The 17,060-nt window shown below is 42.8% G+C and overlaps 1 protein-coding gene across 5 annotated transcripts in view; it reads left to right on the forward strand.

Moving 5' to 3' along the window:
* AUH (AU RNA binding methylglutaconyl-CoA hydratase) overlaps positions 1–17,060 on the forward strand; it is a 175,701-nt gene that overhangs the window by 52,937 nt on the left and 105,704 nt on the right. Inside the window, exon 1 of one of the 5 annotated variants that reach the window (XM_054986093.1) lies at positions 11,629–11,957. The exons of 1 other annotated variant lie outside the window; for it this stretch is intronic. In XM_054986093.1, coding sequence (XP_054842068.1) covers positions 11,726–11,957 — 232 coding nt within the window. In that variant the 5' untranslated portion in view covers positions 11,629–11,725. Of the gene's footprint in view, positions 1–11,628; positions 11,958–12,195; positions 12,470–17,060 lie in introns of those variants that run through there. 3 more of the 5 variants (XM_054986092.1, XM_054986091.1, XM_054986094.1) reach the window with 3 other exon arrangements.

Raw genomic sequence — 17,060 nt, forward strand, 5'->3', positions numbered from 1 at the left:
TAACATCACATGAAAGACCTATTAATCTACTCTTATTACTTACAGTCTTCATTAACTTTAATGAGGTGTTTGGATGTGTAAATCTTATTTGCCAACTGCTGCCAGCTCTGACAAAACACAATATCTAATTTCTTGCAAAGCAGATACAATTACTTTTTACCAGCTCACACAAACTTGCCAGTTTTACCTTCCAGACAAAGGACTATGGATTCCAGACTGTATATAGTGACACAGGAACAGATGTTGTGTGAAAAGTAAATATTTGCTTCTAATTTGCCTATGATATTGACACTACAAATCAGCCTTTTTATTTGCTTTTATGTTCCCTGTAATAAGCAAGAGTTCAGAAAAAGAAAAATTAGGGGTTTATGCCTTGCTCCTGCTTTTGAGTTAGGCCAGGTTAGTGAGATATGATTTTTAACCACAGTATTTTTGGAGTTGCTTACATGAAGATTCAGCCAAGCATTCAAATTACAGGGACAAGGGGCTCCTTCCCTTTTGTGACAGCCTTTTTAGCAACTGTTTTTTAGTGGACAGTCATGATTTATTAAGGGCAATCTCTACCCTTTCATTTGGGGGCAGCTAGAATGTCTCAATAGGAACACCCAAAGGTGCTTCTGATTTGGTTTTTTTCAATGATGCATAGCAAAGCACTTTTGAAACTGAGGGAGTTGCAAATGTAGTATGTAATATAGTGAGGAAAGTTTCTCAGGGGGTTTCCACGTCTTTAGCATGCTTTTCAAAGAAACAGAAAGTCAAAAAATCAAGTAGGTGAGGACAAATCCACTGCATAGTGTTAAGTTGTTCTTTGGACTGTGGTCTTGAGCATTTTCCAGATAGCCATAATGTTCCAATTTCAGTTTCCTTTGTTACCATTTTTATTTCCTTATAACTTTGTTGCATATTCCTTGCTATCCTAGCTTTTCACTGTTTTATTTTTCCTCTGCTCTTTCTGAAACCTGTTTTCTTCCAATCCTTTTCTGGAAATGCCTTGATTTCATTTTTTCACCTTTCCCGTTTCTCATTGCTTCACTCACCTCACCATTTCCCCCCCTATGCAGTGGGTAGTATATGGGAATTTAAAATGTGCATATTAGTGATATATCAAAACAGAGATATACTGTGTGTGTCCTAAACAAACCAGCAGTGGCCAATTAGAATATCAGAAACAAGCAGCCAATCCTCTCCTTGTTGCCACCTGGAACATTCCTTCTAAGAGTACATCCAAATTGTGCCTGGATGCCATTTTCAGGCTCTGTATGCACTGTGAGCTAGGTTCCTTTTCAACAAGCAATCTAAAGAAAAAGGCAGTCCTGTGGGAATATGTAGGGTCTCCTGGAGAGAAAGGAAAACCATTGACTAGCTATCAATCTGGGGTGATGAGAAGGTTCAGGGTGTTTATCACCCATGACACCTGTCCTACTTCCAAAAGGATGTCCAGCATACCCTCAACAGAAACCTGTGAAAGGAACACTTGCCAGCACAGGAACTGATCTACAAAATCATATCTTGGGATTAATGACAATTTACACATAGTTAGGTGATTCTGAAGCAGAATTTGTCTCAGTATTATTATCCACTCACCACAAATATTCAGTTTGTTTACAGTTTCTGTAAACAAAATTTGTGTAGGATAACTCAACATTGATAGAGTAAAAACAGCCAACTGAACAGCTCCCTCAGATATTCCCACTTATCCTTCCTGTAGGATTTCTTGGCTATCATGAACACTGAATAATTTTTAATGCAGATTAATTGAACAAATCCTAAGATATTTGTAAGGCACATTTCAAATTTGATGTTCATGAAAGTTGCCGTCAAGTCATAGCTGACTTACGGAGACTCCTGCTGAGGTTTAGGTTAGGATTGCACTGTAAAGTCATTGTGCGTACCCAAGTTGCACACTGGGTGTAAATGTTAGGAAACTATCACCAAAGTTGTTCTTTTGGAATGAACATAATCCTAAAAAGCAGAACTCTTGAGGGAAAAGTAACTGTTGCAGTGAATGAACAATATGGGCTTCATATTCTTAAAAACTCAAGGTTGTACTCAAGAAAGAGAATAGACAATTTGAGGAAACAGATGCCTCTGAAATACAGAAAAGAGGCAAAGTGCCAAAGTGAGAATGCAGTGTGCATTTCTTGTTTATGCCTGATTGATAACAATTCTGCAATATATTTCTGCCATAGTACTGTTTAAACAAAGAAAGCAAAAGGATGTTTAAAAAACCTAAACAGGATTCAAAGTGGCATTCCTAAGGCAATAAAGTATAACTGAATGCCATAAAAAAGCAACACCACTCTGTTATTTCATATGACTAGCTTGATGCCCATGCTTTGCTACGGTATTTAATTACTTTAAATCCAGTTATAATACTTATGAGTATGTAACATTTTTTGGGTTGGGGGAGAGGGGGTTGAGTTGGTTTTGTAGTATAATAGCATAGCACCTGAGCTTCACAAAGGTGTTTGAATAAAGCGAAGCGCGTTGATGCTGAAAACCAATGAAGTGAATTTCGAAATGTAACATTTATTGAAGAGATTTTAAAAGGAAAAGATTGTAGTGCAATAAATAAAGTAAAAAAAATATGTACAACTGGGGTTTTTTTTCTACTGAAGGTTATCTTTGTAGACCACATTGGTGGTTTTCCCCTCAGCTGCTAGGATCAGCAGGCTGCTGAGTGAGTTCATTCTGCAGCAGGCCACATAGAACTGCCCATGTGAGAAGCAATCCTCCCTCAATTCCTGTCACCTTCAGTGTCTGACCCCGGGACTTGATGATCGTCATAGCAAAGCAGACCTTGAGGGGGAACTACAGTCTCTTGAACTCAAAGAGGTTCTCTGATGATATGAGTGGAATGCTTGGTATGAACACCGACTCCCCCTGAGCACTATTGGTGAACAATGTGGCCTTGATGACATTCCTGTAGAGGGCTTTCACTTGTAGCCTGGTGCCATTGCAGAGTTTGGGTGGGTTGAGGTTCCGGAGCAGCATCACTGAAGCCCCCACTTTGAGGAGAAGCTTGTGGGCTGGGAAGCCAGAAGGGTTGAGCATGCTGAGGAACTCCACGGGTTAGTGGACCACATCATCCATTTGCACCACTGAGTCCACAAATCTCTACTCCATTTCTGCCCCTTCAAGGGAGTTGTGTTTCATTAATGATGGCAGCCTTGTCGTTCTTAGGGGTCAGAATGGCGCGCTTGCACAGCCAGTCCATGAACTTCTCAGTGATAGTGGTGATAGCAGGGTATACTGCGGCTGTTAGGTCTGCTGGGGTTGTCACTACTGTGCCCAGGCCTGCAGGGATGGTCACTTTTCCCTTGGACTCGGGATACTCTCCGAGTCCAAGTAGGAGTTTTTAGTAGGAGTTCATAGAATTCCCCAGCAAACCCTTCGCCTCTCAAGTGGACCCTCATGTTCTTTCTTAGTGAAAGTTTCCTGATGACGGGCCACAGCAATGTGCCTTGACACACATGGTAACATTGTCAGCTCAAGTTCCCCTTGGGACTACTGGCAGAATCTGCTGGAAGTCTCCAGCCAGCAGCACAGTGACTCCCACCATTACTCTCTCATTGTCCCTGACATCTTTTAGGGTTATGCTCAGTGCCTCAAAACACCCCTTGTGCGCCATGGTGCTCTCATCCCAAACAATGAGCTTACAGTTCCACAGCACTTGGGCCATGTTGCTTTGTTTTGCGAAGCTGAACAGGGGTGTTTCTGCATGGATGAGATTAAGAGGCAGCTTGAATGTAGCGAAGGATCATAGGATATGCCTGAGTGAGCCTTGACCTTCCATGGAAGTGAGCGCCTCTCTACTCTGCCACTCTGTGCACCTTGGGGTGATCTTGCTGGTACTTGGCCACTGCTGCTCGGTGCACCACAGGAGTATGATGTGCATACTTCTTTGTTGCACTTCTAAATTGCTTCCTCCTTTTAGCATCGGTGTATCTTGCCCAATGTCTGCCAGGAAGTTTCTTGGGAGCAGTAAGAAGTGATGGCTGTGAGAGGTGTGAGTTGGAGTTGGACTGAGGGAGGGGTGGTGTGGTGGGCACTTCGGCAGGTTCATGTGAGAGGTTCACATTGAAATGACCCCTAGAAAGGTTGTACATCATCTCCCCATGAACATTTAAAAACTCAGTTGCCATACTGACTTTTATATAAAATCCCTGTTCAGGAGCCTTGTACTGTCTTTCTTCAATGGTCTGCAGTTTCCTTTACCTGATTTTTACCTCAGAACACAGAATTCCACAGCTGACCCATCAGAGACAGGGGGTGCAAGCAGGCAGGCCTCACAGTAGGGTTGCCTGGTCCAGATTGGGAAATTCCTAGAGATTTGGGGGGGTGGAGCTTGGATAGAGTGGGATTTGGGGAGAGGTGGGGCATCAGAATGGTATAATACCATAGAGTCCACTCTCCAAAGCAGCCATTTTCTCCAGGGGAACTGATCTCTGTCACCTAGAGATCAGTTGTAATTCCAGGAGATCTGCAGCCACCACCTGGAGGCTGGCAACCTTACACCACAGGGAGATTGGCAACCCTAGAGAACTTTTAGGGGAAGACTGGGAGGTGCATTTTACCTCAGGACAAATTCCATGACTCTCTTAGCAACTGCATACTGTTTAGAATGTTGGGCTGAGCCCCAATCAGGCCACATATGCAAATGACATTGAAAGCTAGCCCAATCAGGGAAGAGTGGCCAAGTTGGCAGTTGGGGTGAGGGGAGCAGGCAACCGCCTGCCAGCCACACAGGGAAGCTGTATCCCTATAGGAAAACACATGTTGCCCCTTTTTACCCCCTTAGGGGGCGAATTTCTTAAAATCCCTTCTTAGTGAGCCTCTACATCCCAAAAGGAACATTCTCCCCAAATTTCACATTTCTAGGCCCAGGGGTTTGGGATGGGTGTGGATGAGTCTGTCAGGACACTTGTCTGATATATATAGACTAGCTTGATGCAAGTGCTTCACTATGGCATTTAACTACTTTAAATCCAGTTATAATACTTATGAGTATGTAACATTTTTTGGTTTGTGGAGGGTTTTTTTTTAGTTGGTTTTGTAGTATAATAGCATAGTACCTGAGCTTCACAAAAGTGTTTGAATAAAGCAAAGTGTATTGATGCTTAAAACTGATGAAATGAATTTCAAAATGTAACACTGGTTGAAGAGATTTTTAAAAGGAAAAGATTGTAGTGCAAGAAATAAAATGAAAAATACGTACAACTGGTTTTTTTCTACTGAAGGACCTCTTTGTAGACCACATTGGTGGTTTTCCCCTTAGGTGCTAGGATCACCAGGCTGCTGGGTGAGCTCACGAGCAGGCCACATAGAACTGCCCATGTGAGAAGCAATCCTCCTTCAAGTCAATTCCTGCCACCTTCAGTGTCTGGCCCTGGGACTTGTTGATTGTCATAGCAAAGCAGGCCTTGAGGGGGAACTGCAGTCTCTTGAATTCAAAGGGGTACTCTGATGGTATGAGCGGTATGCGTGGTATGAACACCGACTCCCTCCGAGCACTACCGGTGAACAATATTGCCTCGACGACGTTCCTGTGGAGGGCTTTCATTCACAGTCTAGTTCCATTGCAGAGTTTGAGTGGGTTGAGGTTCCAGAGAAGCATTGCTGGAGCCCCCACTTTGAGGAGAAGCTTGTGGGCTGGGCCATTAGGAGGGTTGAGTGTGTTGAGGAACTCCACATGAGTAGTGGACCACGTCATCCATTTGCACCACTGAATTCACAGATCTGTACTCCATTTCTCCCCCTTTGAAGGAGTTGTGTTTCATTAAGGAGGCAGCCTTGTCATTCTTGAGGGTCAGAATGGCATGCTTGCATAGATAGTCCACAGACTTCTCCATAATAGTGACGATATCATGGTATATCGTGGCTGTTAGGTCTGCTAGGGTCATCAGTACTGTGCTCAGGCCTACAGGGATGGTCACTTTCCCCTTGGACTTGAGATACTCTCTGGCACCTATTTTTAATAGGAGTTCAGAGAATTCCCCAGCAGTCAAGTGGACCTCTCAAGTGGACCTTCATGTTATTTCTTAGTGAGAGTTTCCTGATGAGGGGCCACATATATGATGCCTTGACACACATGGTAACCTCATCAGCTCAAGTTCCCCTTGGGACTACTGGCAGAGTCTGCCGGAAGTCTCCAGCCAGCAGCACAGTGACTCCCACCATCACTCTCTCGTTCCCCCTGACACCTTTTGGGGGTATGCTCAGTGCCTCAAAACACCCCTTGTATGCCATGGTGCTCTCATCCCAAACAATGAGCTTACAGTTCCACAGCACTTGGGCCATGTTGCTTTGTTTTAAGATGCTGAACGGGGTTTTTTTTGCATGGATGAGGTAAGAGGCAGCTTGAAGCTAGCGAAGGATCATAGGCCATGCCTGAGTGAACCTTGACCTTCCATGGAAGTGAGCACCTCTTTACTTTTCTTCCAGGATTGGTTTGCTCATAGAGAGACCATAGAGTCCACTCTCCAAAGTAGCCATTTTCTCCAGGGGAACTGATCTCTGGGGCTGGAGATCTCCAGCCTATACCTGGAGGCTGGCAACCCTACATCACAGGGAGATTGGCAACCCTAGTGAACTTTTAGGGGAAGACTGGGAGGTGCATTTTACCTCAGGACACATTCACTGACTCCCTTAGCAAAAGTTTAGAATGTTGGCCTCATATGCAAATGACCTTGAAAGCTAGCCCAATCAGGGCAGAGTGGCTGAGTTGGCAGTTGGCAGGGGAGGAGAAGCCTGCCAGCCACACAGGGAAGCTGTATCCCTCTGGGAAAACACATTTTATGCCATTTTACCCCCTTAGGGGGCAAATTTCTTAAAATCACTTCTTAGTGAGCCCCTACATCACAAAAGGAACGTTCTCCCCAAATTTCACGTTTCTAGGCCCAGGGGTTGGGCTGGGCATTGATGAGTCAGTCAGGACACTTGTCTTTATATATAGAGAGAGGGCAAACAGAAACTATATTCAATGTTCAGGTAGGTGGTATGCAAATATAAACTTTTCTGAACCTAACTAGTCAAGAGAGAGCTCCTGGAGTCCACTGATAATAAGAGAAAAAGAACTCCAAAACCACAGCTTTAATTTATACATTGTGAGCTATGCATGAGCTGCTGCATCTGAATAACAAGTGCTATGAGTCAGACAGTAAACATTTTTCACTATTACACATTTTAGAAGCCCTTTCCCTCATCACAGATGATTAGCATAACATATATTCATTAAAAGGTGTACTGTAGCACTGCTAGCATCAAGTGCTCTTTGACTGGAATGGGCTGCAGTCATGGAGAAACATAAAGGGCCACAGATGTGCCCATCTGCCACTAATCTTGTTGTCACCAGAGCTAAGGAAGGTGGCACATTCTTCTCCTGGTCCTTCTTGAGTCTGATTAATCTTTCCCTTGTCACTTCTGCCAGTTTGTTATTTCCTGTCTACCCCACTTCTACGCCTCAGTGGCCACATCAAAAGGATCTGCTAGTATTATGTTCCACTGTGCCAAATTTGGAAAAAAAACCCTTTTACTAGTCCAAAATCCTCTATTTCTTTACTTCATTTACATGCTACTTTTTTCCTCAGTGGGCACTCAAAGTGGCTTACAACATTCTCCCCATCATTTTATCTTTACAATCACCCCAGCCTAAGTTTAGGCTAAGAGTGTGTGACTGACCCAAGCTCAGCTAGCTGTTAGCAGTCAGACCCTCTCTTATACTAAAAGGGCAGTTTATGGATATGAAATATTATAAACCCCTTGCCAGAGGACCTCGACACTGCCTGGCCTCCGACAGAGTGGATGCCAGCCGGGCTGGAGACTGGAAAGTTACCAAGCAATGAATCATAGGGGAATGACTGGTTCACTGATTGAAGGGCCCCTACGCCCCCGAGAGAGGCAGAGATAACAAGGCTTCCTGAGAAGACTCCCAGCTTAATCCCATCAATGCTCTTCTGTGCCTCCCTCCACCCAATCTATCCTAATCAAGCTATTCAGCAAACCTGATAGTCTTCCTGTCCAACTCTTATCAGGTCATCAAGCTATATTTTTACCGATAGTACACCTAAAGATAGTCATGTTATACCTTTCCCAACTTATTGTCCTACCTCCGGACAAACTATTAAAGTATTGTTTTTGGAAGCAAAGATGTCAGTTTTGCTCCAGGGCATGTTTTGCCCTATAACTGGGCTATTCAGCCACATGCTCAGTGTGTGGGTGTCTTGGTACCTACTCATGCACCCCCGTTCTATTGGGCTCCTTCTTTCCATGAAACACTGGTCGTTTTGCTGCTTCTCCGGGTATTTCCTCCTTCCCTCCATGAGTGCTTTCCCATTTTATCAACACTGTGTGTATGCTATGTATGATTTTTGTTTGTTTGCCTTTCATCGCACTGTTAATAAAGAAACCTTTCCTTTAGAACATCTGCCTATTCATTTAAGAGTTCTCTAAGGCAACAATTCTAGTATACATTGGTGGAGATTCCAGTTAACCCTTCTCGCTGCATCTCCTTGAATGCCAACTCTGTCAACTCATAAGGAGACCCCTCCCCCATTTGGGTAACACAGCACGCTTCCTTCCATAATAGAATGGAGATTCAAGCTTGGGTCTTCCAGATTCTAGTCCAAGACTCTATCATGCTGGTGATAAAAGTAGAGAGACTTTGCTAGCTAATATGCCTTTTGCAGTATTGTTGAATATGAAGATGCTTTTGGTATTCTTGAGACAGTAGTGGCTGCTGCCACAACATGGGAAGCAGAGGTTATCACAAAATGGTTGTCATGGATTTGTCTGCCTTGCAAGACTGGTATACATTACAGCAAGCAACAGTGTTTTCCTTTCCAACTTTTCCTTCCCCCACATCCCTAGTCAGTGCCAAACGTGCCACACTTTGGAAAATGAGTCCCATTACAATGTTTTAGTTTCATGTATGTCTATCAGCTAGGCAGTCGAGTAGTTACATGCAGTTGCCCTAAACCAAGTCTCTCCTCCCCCTCCCCCGTCTAAAGAACGGTCCAGAAAACAAAAAAGATATCAATCAGGAAAAGAGCAGTAAAGGGAAGCTAGTTACGCTCTGTATTTCACTCTGCATTTTCCTAGAACTGGGGTGGGGAGAAGGGATACCCCCCACAGTATCCTGGAGAAACTTGGAGCAGGAAGTCTGCAGGAAGGGAGTGAGGATTAAGGCCTAAAACTTCCTTCCGTTACACAAGGAGAATAAAATGTACTAATGAAAAGAACCAACACCACCCTATCAATGCAACAGGACAAACTGAGAGGTGGGAGTGGCTGAAAACAGAGTGTAATGGTCCCTGGCAGAAGAGCTAGCTGATGGCCATTGGCTGACTGAGGAGGCACTGCTAGGTAGAGGAGGCAAATAGGTGGTGAGGGAGAGAGCCACTAGGTGGTAGATCTAACACTACCAAAGGAGCCAGGATCTCCTCAAGGTGCACCTGGGAAATTACTTTCTATTCATGTACTTTTTTTCCTTCCTCCCACTGAAAAGTTCCTTAAGTTCCTTAAGTATAGCATGTGCCTCTTCCCAGCAGAGCTGTTATTATTCCTCACTTCACACTTGTTGAGACTGGTGATGGGAGAAGTGAAACAAGTGGGCCACCAAGAAACATATCCGATACCCATGGATGCCACACCGGGGAGACTAGGAAGACTTTTGTCAAGTTGAAAGTCTTCCACGATTAGGGGAACAAGAAGAGTTTCCTCTAACCCCCTTTTTCCTAAGGTGTATTGACTCTTGAGTCATGGGATAAAGGAGGCAATGTTTAACAGGCAAATGGTGAACTAATTAGTGCCTTATCCCCCTATCTTCATTTTAGGATTGAATCAGTGGGAGAAAGTGCAAGTTGGAAGTATAAGTAGCAGGGAGTTTCATTGGCTTTACCTTTTCTTTAGAAGATGCATGTCAGCCAGTGAAAATTTCCCCTGTAGTTCTGTGAACTGTTCCTATTCAATGTTTCCTTGCCAAACATCCTCTTTGGGCCAGTTGGCAATGTTAGCTTGGATGCTTGTGGGTTTCAGTAAGATTTGATATCAATTTCTGTAACTTCCAAAATATTTAAAAGAAAGTTAATATGCTTTTTTGGAAAAGTCTTTTCTGCTATTTTTGCTGTGAAAATGAGTGGGATGAAGTAAAACCACAGTGAACAATGAAGGAGTCCTGTATATGGAAAACTTTGCTTTTGCCCAGATCTTCTGACTCATACTTGAAATCCAGAAGAGTTAGCCGTGTTAGTCTGTACTAGCAAACAGAAAAAAGTCCTGTAGCACCTTTAAGTCTAACCAACTTTAGTATAAGCTTTCGAGAATCAGTTCTTTTTGTTAGATACTTGAAATGCCAGTGGAGAAGTTGATGTCGGGCATCTTGAATACTGCACTATGACACCGAAAACAGTAAAATCCAGCAGGACTTTTCCAGTAGTTTATTATATAACAAGAGAAGATGTTAATCAGAAAGAGGACCTACATTATTATTAAGAAAAGCTACAAACTTTTATCTATCTGCAATTGACGCAGTAAATCATGCCATCCAGTTGAGGCATTTGGAGGCAGAAGTGAGGGAAGGGTCTTGGACTGGTTTAAATCATAAAACAGACTCACAGGGTTGCTGTTGGAGACCAGCTGTCTTCAGACTGAGAGTTATCCTGTGGGGCTGCACAGGGTACAATCTTATCCCCCATATTATTCAGCCTTTACGTAAAGCCTTTAGGAGAAATAATTCACAGCTATGGAACTGGATGTCATTAATATGCAGATGACATCCAGCTCTATATCTCTTTACCAAATCCCCTGGTGATGCAGTAGAGGTTTTAAGCTGCTGCCTGACAGCTGTGATCAGTTGACTGAAAGTGAACAAATTGAAACAATCCAGAGAAGACAGAAGTGATGCTAGTTGGGAAGGCAAAGATCTTGAAGGACATTGCGGTTCCCACTTTCATTTGACCCTTGCAGACTGAGTTAATCCACCTTTAAGAGAAAGGCAGACTATAATGAAAATAAATATAAGTAAATAAATAGTTACATAAAAATAGGCAGTGTTGTCGATGAAAACATCAAATTGACTTTACACTGGATGATTTCATTCAGAAAGGCTCTTCTTGAGTTCTTTTATTTAAAAGTACCTATTAGAATAGGTGGAAACATTAGGGCAGAAAAGAAACAAATTGTTTAAGACCAATCTATGGCTTGAAACACACGAGATATAGAAAATCAGATATAGAACTGAAAATGCTACTTTAAAAAAAAACAGGGAAGCCGAACTTGTTGCTGTATAAATCTGTTTTGCTGTGTTTGATGTCAGGAAATTCTTTGTACAACAACCACATACTTCCATAATGTAAGGAGCAATGCTTAGTAGACCTGCTTGAAAGTAAGTAAGATCTATTTAATTCAATGGATTTTCCTCGTAGGAACGCCTTGTTAAGACCGCAGCCTCAATGTAATGAAACGTTCTGGAGGCTTTCGGCAGGCCCAGATTTCCTAGAACGGAGCCAAGCGGCTTGAGTACGTGCCAGTTTCGCGACCGTTCATTGTCTCCGGGGGGGGGGGGGCGGTTACAAACGTTCGCCGTCGCTCAGTCAAATGGCGCGCCGTTCTGAGCACACGGCAAGATGGATCTGCGCCGGCACGTACGGGTCACATGGCGTTGCGCCGGGAAGCGGAGGGACGGATTCAGGGGCAGCTTGGCTTGGCGCGCTTGTAAACACACGACATGGCGGTGTCAGCGGCAACAGTCTCGGCGGCCTTGAGCCTTCTTCAGCGTCGAGGCCGGTTGGCCTCGATGGCGGCTGCCGCCACACTCTCCTACTCTGCCGCTTCGTCCTCCCTGGGCAGCTTGCGGGGGCCGGCGCGAGGGTGCTGCTCGGCCGTGAGAGGCTACAGTTCTGAGGCGAAAGCGGGGGAGGAGGAGTTGCGAGTCCGGTATTTGGACGACGAGCACAAAGGTAACGTCGGCAGGCCGGAGGGCTGGGGGCTTTGTGGCCACCTGCAGGAAACGTAGCCTATCCCTGAGGGAAGCGTTTCCGCTGCCTCGGCCGCCGCATCGGACAGGCGAACTCTTGCCCTATCGTGGGAGAGGCAACTTTTCTGAGGCTACGCGCTGGCTGCTTGTCAAATCCGCTGACGGTTCACAGGGCATGTGGCCCTTTAAATTGCCGGACGGGGGTGGGGTAAATCACCGCGCTGACGCGGGCCGTCTCCTCTCCCACGCTCATGCGCAACAGTTTCTCGGCTCGAGTCTGCGCGCCCACGGTTCACTATGATTAAACTTTATTCTTCGTGGGGGCTCTATCTGTACTCCTCCCCACCTCCCGTGGAATTTCTTCTGTGTTATCGGGTTGCTTGTCATCTTAACTTAGTCGTGTCTTCTCCCCCTTTCTTCACGCGTGGCGTTGCCAGCTAACAGAGAGAAAAAAAAATCTGGAAATAGGCGGCTGAGTACTGCCGTGACATAGAGGTAAATTTAGCCTGTTTTAAAAAGACGAGACGATTTTCTCCAGGCCAGTGGACCATCCTACCTTTATATCCAGTTTTGTGCCGGATTCTTGTTTATGAAGCCTGAGAGTACTTAGGCATCCTTGCCAGGGAGACTTTTCCTTGTTTAAGAACACCAGACCGCCAGACTATGTTTCAAACATTAGCTTTTCATTATGTGTTATATTTGAAAGTTAAAATCTTGAACGTTAAATCTGACAAGTATCATTCAAATGTGTGTTTGGAAATATGCTCCAAATGAATGAATAGTGGGCTGGAGTGGGTTTAAACTCCAAAATAGCTGTGATTTATTAGCCTAATCTACTTAAACGTTTTCATGACGGTAGCCAGGTATGCTGACTTCATGTATTTGGGATTAGGAGACTCTAAAATTGTTCTAAGTTCCAGTTGGTGACAGTCTACATTTGGTATTGATATTCTTTCAGCCTCTAGTCACCTGGTTCGGATTGCTTTCATCTGACCCCAAATGCTTTTTTTACTGTTAAATATGTAGCTGTGTGGCTCATGCTAACCCAGTTAATTATTCTGGCTTTGACATAGTTCTGATAATAACAACAACATTTGATTTATATACTGCACTTCAGTACAACTTAACACCCCCTCAGAGCGGTTTACAAAGTATGTTATTATTATCCCCACAACAATCACGCTGTGATTAATGAAAGACTGAAGTTCTTGTCGTTAAGGCAGGCTAATTCAGTTTTATAAGTATTGGGAGAAAGTGGAGTTTTGATTTCTGTTTGTTGAGGTGCTGTGACACAGTATTCTACTAATCTAAAATAGAAAGGCTGTGGTAAAGTATGCATATAGAAGGCTGAACACCAGTGACTTCCTGAAACTCCCCACATGAAAAGTTGTGGTAAAGGTTGTAATCTTTTCCTTAACATCTGCTAGGCTGTTGGAAAGTTAATAGTTGCATGCTTTCTGTTATTAAGGGTGTACAAACTATAGGGCTGATTGGTGGTATACATCTTCAAATGTATAGCCCCTTGTCACTATGTTTGTGACTGTTGATGCCTGAAAGTTTCAGGTAAGGGAGAGACAGGAATAGAAACCCATCTACCAACCTACTATTTTTCAGGTACTCCTTCAAAAACAAGACCTTTCATTTCTCCTTTAGTTACTTCTATGTTTTATAAAATAGCCTTTTCCTGTGAATAGGTAAACTACTTGAAATAGGAATATTTCTTTGTTTCAAAGCAAAAAGCGTGTCTTTGTTTTTAAAGTGCTTAAGGACAAGACCTTTTGATCAAATGAGTTCCAAGGGAAAAAATTGACTAAAACAATACAAGAACCATAGCTTCATATGGAATATGGATCAAGAGTCATCTCTTGACAGTGGAACATTTGAGAGATATTGGGCATATGTGATGTTAAAACTTCTCACAACATCTCTTGTGTTCTGTTATTCTTGTAGGACCCACAACTAATCCAACGATAAAAATAGCCCCTCTAAGAAGTGTGCTGTCAAGCAGCAACACTAGTAACTCTGTTTTGCATAAGGCCAAAGCCAAGTAGCATGGACAGTCCTGTCCTAAGCCTTGTATGCTGGTGTGGTGCTAATTCCTGCTGTCTTTACGGAGAAGAAGAATCCCAAGGAGCAGATAGCATAGCAACTACACTGGACGCCATAACAACATTGTTCTCACCCATGAATCAGGATTGGGCCAGTGATGTCCTCAAACTGCCCATATATGAAAACACCTAACTAATGCTGGTGTGCCTTCCTAATGTCAATTTGCCCCACCTTTGAAACAGAATAAGAGAAGGACAAAGGAAACAAAGCACCCCTGCCTTATGGAGCACTGTACCATACTCAATAGATTTCCATTCTGTATGACTAAATGTGGTTCCTTCCATGGAGATAGATCAAGATGGGTAGCTTTTAGTCTGTCTGTGTAGCAGTAGAAAAGAGTAAGAGTCCAGTAGCACCTATAAGATTTAACAAATTTTGTGGTAGGGTATGAGCTTTCGTGAGTCAGCTAAGTATCTGAAAAAGTGAACTGTAGAAACAGTAGGTATCAAGTTTAAAGCATTATCCCATTACTTTGGCAAAATTGGGACAATCTAACTCCTTATTCCATTCATTCCTACAACTTTGCAGATCATAGTTATTAATTGATATCAAGTATTTATAAATGAACATTACAGGTTTCATTTTCTGTGTTGATTCAATGAAAGTTTCCAGGAGTGAGGGACAATACTGAAAGGTTGTATTTAGATACCAACAGATGTTAGTATTGCCATTCAACCAAAGTTGACAAGACATGCCTGGATCTCAGCTGAGAATGACAAAAACTTGTCAGTTGATCCAGAGTAAATGTCTTTCTATCTGTTCAAGCCTTCCATAAAAAAGATTTCTTCCCAATTTTTCAATCTCGATTGGAGCATAATATTAATTTGGCATGTGAAAATGGGTCAAATTGGTATTGTTGTGATATTGTGCACCATGATTCTCTACCTGCAGAAATTGCAGGAAAAAATGGTCAGTTTTAGCGTAAACCAACCCTAATGCATTGCATTTAAACAGGACCACCAGACAGGAAGCCTCCAAAAGAGCCCAAAATGGATGATCCAACTGAGAGTAACAATTCTCAATAAGATTAGAATCTGGGAGACATAGGTTCAAATCCTAATTCTGCCATGGAAGTTCTCTCAGTCATACTCTCTCAGTTAAATTTACCTCACTGGGTTGTGAAGATAAAATGGAGGAGAGGAGAATGATGTAAGACACTTTGGGTCCCCATTGAGGAGAAAACGTGGGGTATAAATAAGGTAAATAAATGATAAATAAAACGAGATCAGGAAAATAAAATCCTTCATTAAATGGGAGTTGGATCGTCTTTAAAGAAATCTGAGGCTGTAAATTTCTGAAATAAAGTATTAATTTTTTGAATATATCTAAAAGGTGTATGGAAAGAAATTCTATGCAAATTATATAATCTGAGGTATAATATTCATTGGGAGTATTTACCACATAAAGACAGATTTAAGATTTTCCCTATGTCCAAATCTAAAGATGTGTATCAGTGATCAACTTGTTGAAATTTAAGTGGTCATATACTTAATATATCATAAACATATGGGTGTGTCTACTTATTTGGTCTTTTGGGGAAGTTATTATTAAGAAATTATTATTAGAGTATTCATTGATTTTTGAAGATGCTTATGTACTTTTAAACTATTTGTCTCTCAGAGGCTAATCGGTAGGTCAGTGAAAATGGGCCCTCCGTTCTCTTGTAGTATAAAGACTCATATTACAACAATGGCAGGACAAAAGCCCACCTTAATTCAATGGACTGAGGACTTTATTTAATCACTATTTGAACATATGGCCTAGAAATAATAATTGATGTGGACTTATTTTTAAAGATTTGCAAAACTTTTATAGAAGCTTATGTATACACCTGCAGTTGTTATTTTTTTCTTTTTGTATTCCAATAAAAATTATTTTTAAAAACGAATAAGAGATGGTTAGCATGCATGTTGTCCCTGGTTCAAACATTGCATGTGGTTAGCTTCCAGATAGTCCAGTATGGAGACCAAGGTTCCACTAAAGTTTTGTACTATTAGACCCAGCCACTGGGTAAGGGCTGCTCATGTTGCTTGGCTGTCCCAAACTCCTGTCAAGTTAATTAGATGAAATTAATAAACCCTTTGAGGAGTGATCTGGCTCTATCTTCTCAAACTACTCTCCTGAGGAGAGGGGAAATTAACAGAGCCTCTGAATAACATTGCATCTCCCTTCACTTGAGCATCGTCATGTACACCGCTGGTGCCAGGGTTTCTGGTGCCTGTGGCCACTCTCCTGGGCGCGTGCTGTCATGGGATGACGTCATCACGCAGCAAAGCCGGGGCCATTGGCTAGCGGGTGGCTGGGGCAGCGTGAGGAGGCTGCCCAAGCTCCACATGCCGCCCCGGCCGCCTGCTGTGCCTGGCCCACAGCGGCTGCGCCCGGCCGGGAGTGTATGGCTGGCCAGCTGCAGCAGCAGCTGCGGGCCAGGCATGCCAGCTCTGTGGCGCACGTCTCCGCTCCTGGCACCCCCTCCGCTGCCCCCTTTGGCCCCACGGTGCCTGTGGCGCTCGCCTCACTGCCTCAATGGTGGTGCCGGCCCTGCTTGTGTAAAGTATCGTGTAGAGAAACTCATTGTGTTGTTGTTTGATGATGTTCCACTAGCCTAACTACAAGCTTTCCCCGTACATATTTTAATAATTTCACAAAAAAGAGAAACCTCCTTGTTCTAATTTTTTCTAATAAAAATATATTTCCTTATTTAACTTTACAAATATAGTGCAATATAATTTTTTTATTTTGAAAGCCAAAATAATAGTAAGTGAGGATACAGAAAGAAAAAAGGGATTGTATAACATAGTTATATAAATCAGAGATAGTTATATATAACAAATTATATAAAATGCTGTTTCTCCCCACCATCCCCTTTATTAAATTTCTTAAGACATTTTCTATGCGATACAATGATACTTATTTATATTAAGATACATGTATATTCAACATTTTAATTACAAATTTGATAACTAATTTATTTTACTGA

This window comes from Eublepharis macularius, chromosome 8 (genome assembly GCF_028583425.1).
Source record: "Eublepharis macularius isolate TG4126 chromosome 8, MPM_Emac_v1.0, whole genome shotgun sequence".
NCBI lineage: Eukaryota > Metazoa > Chordata > Lepidosauria > Squamata > Eublepharidae > Eublepharis > Eublepharis macularius.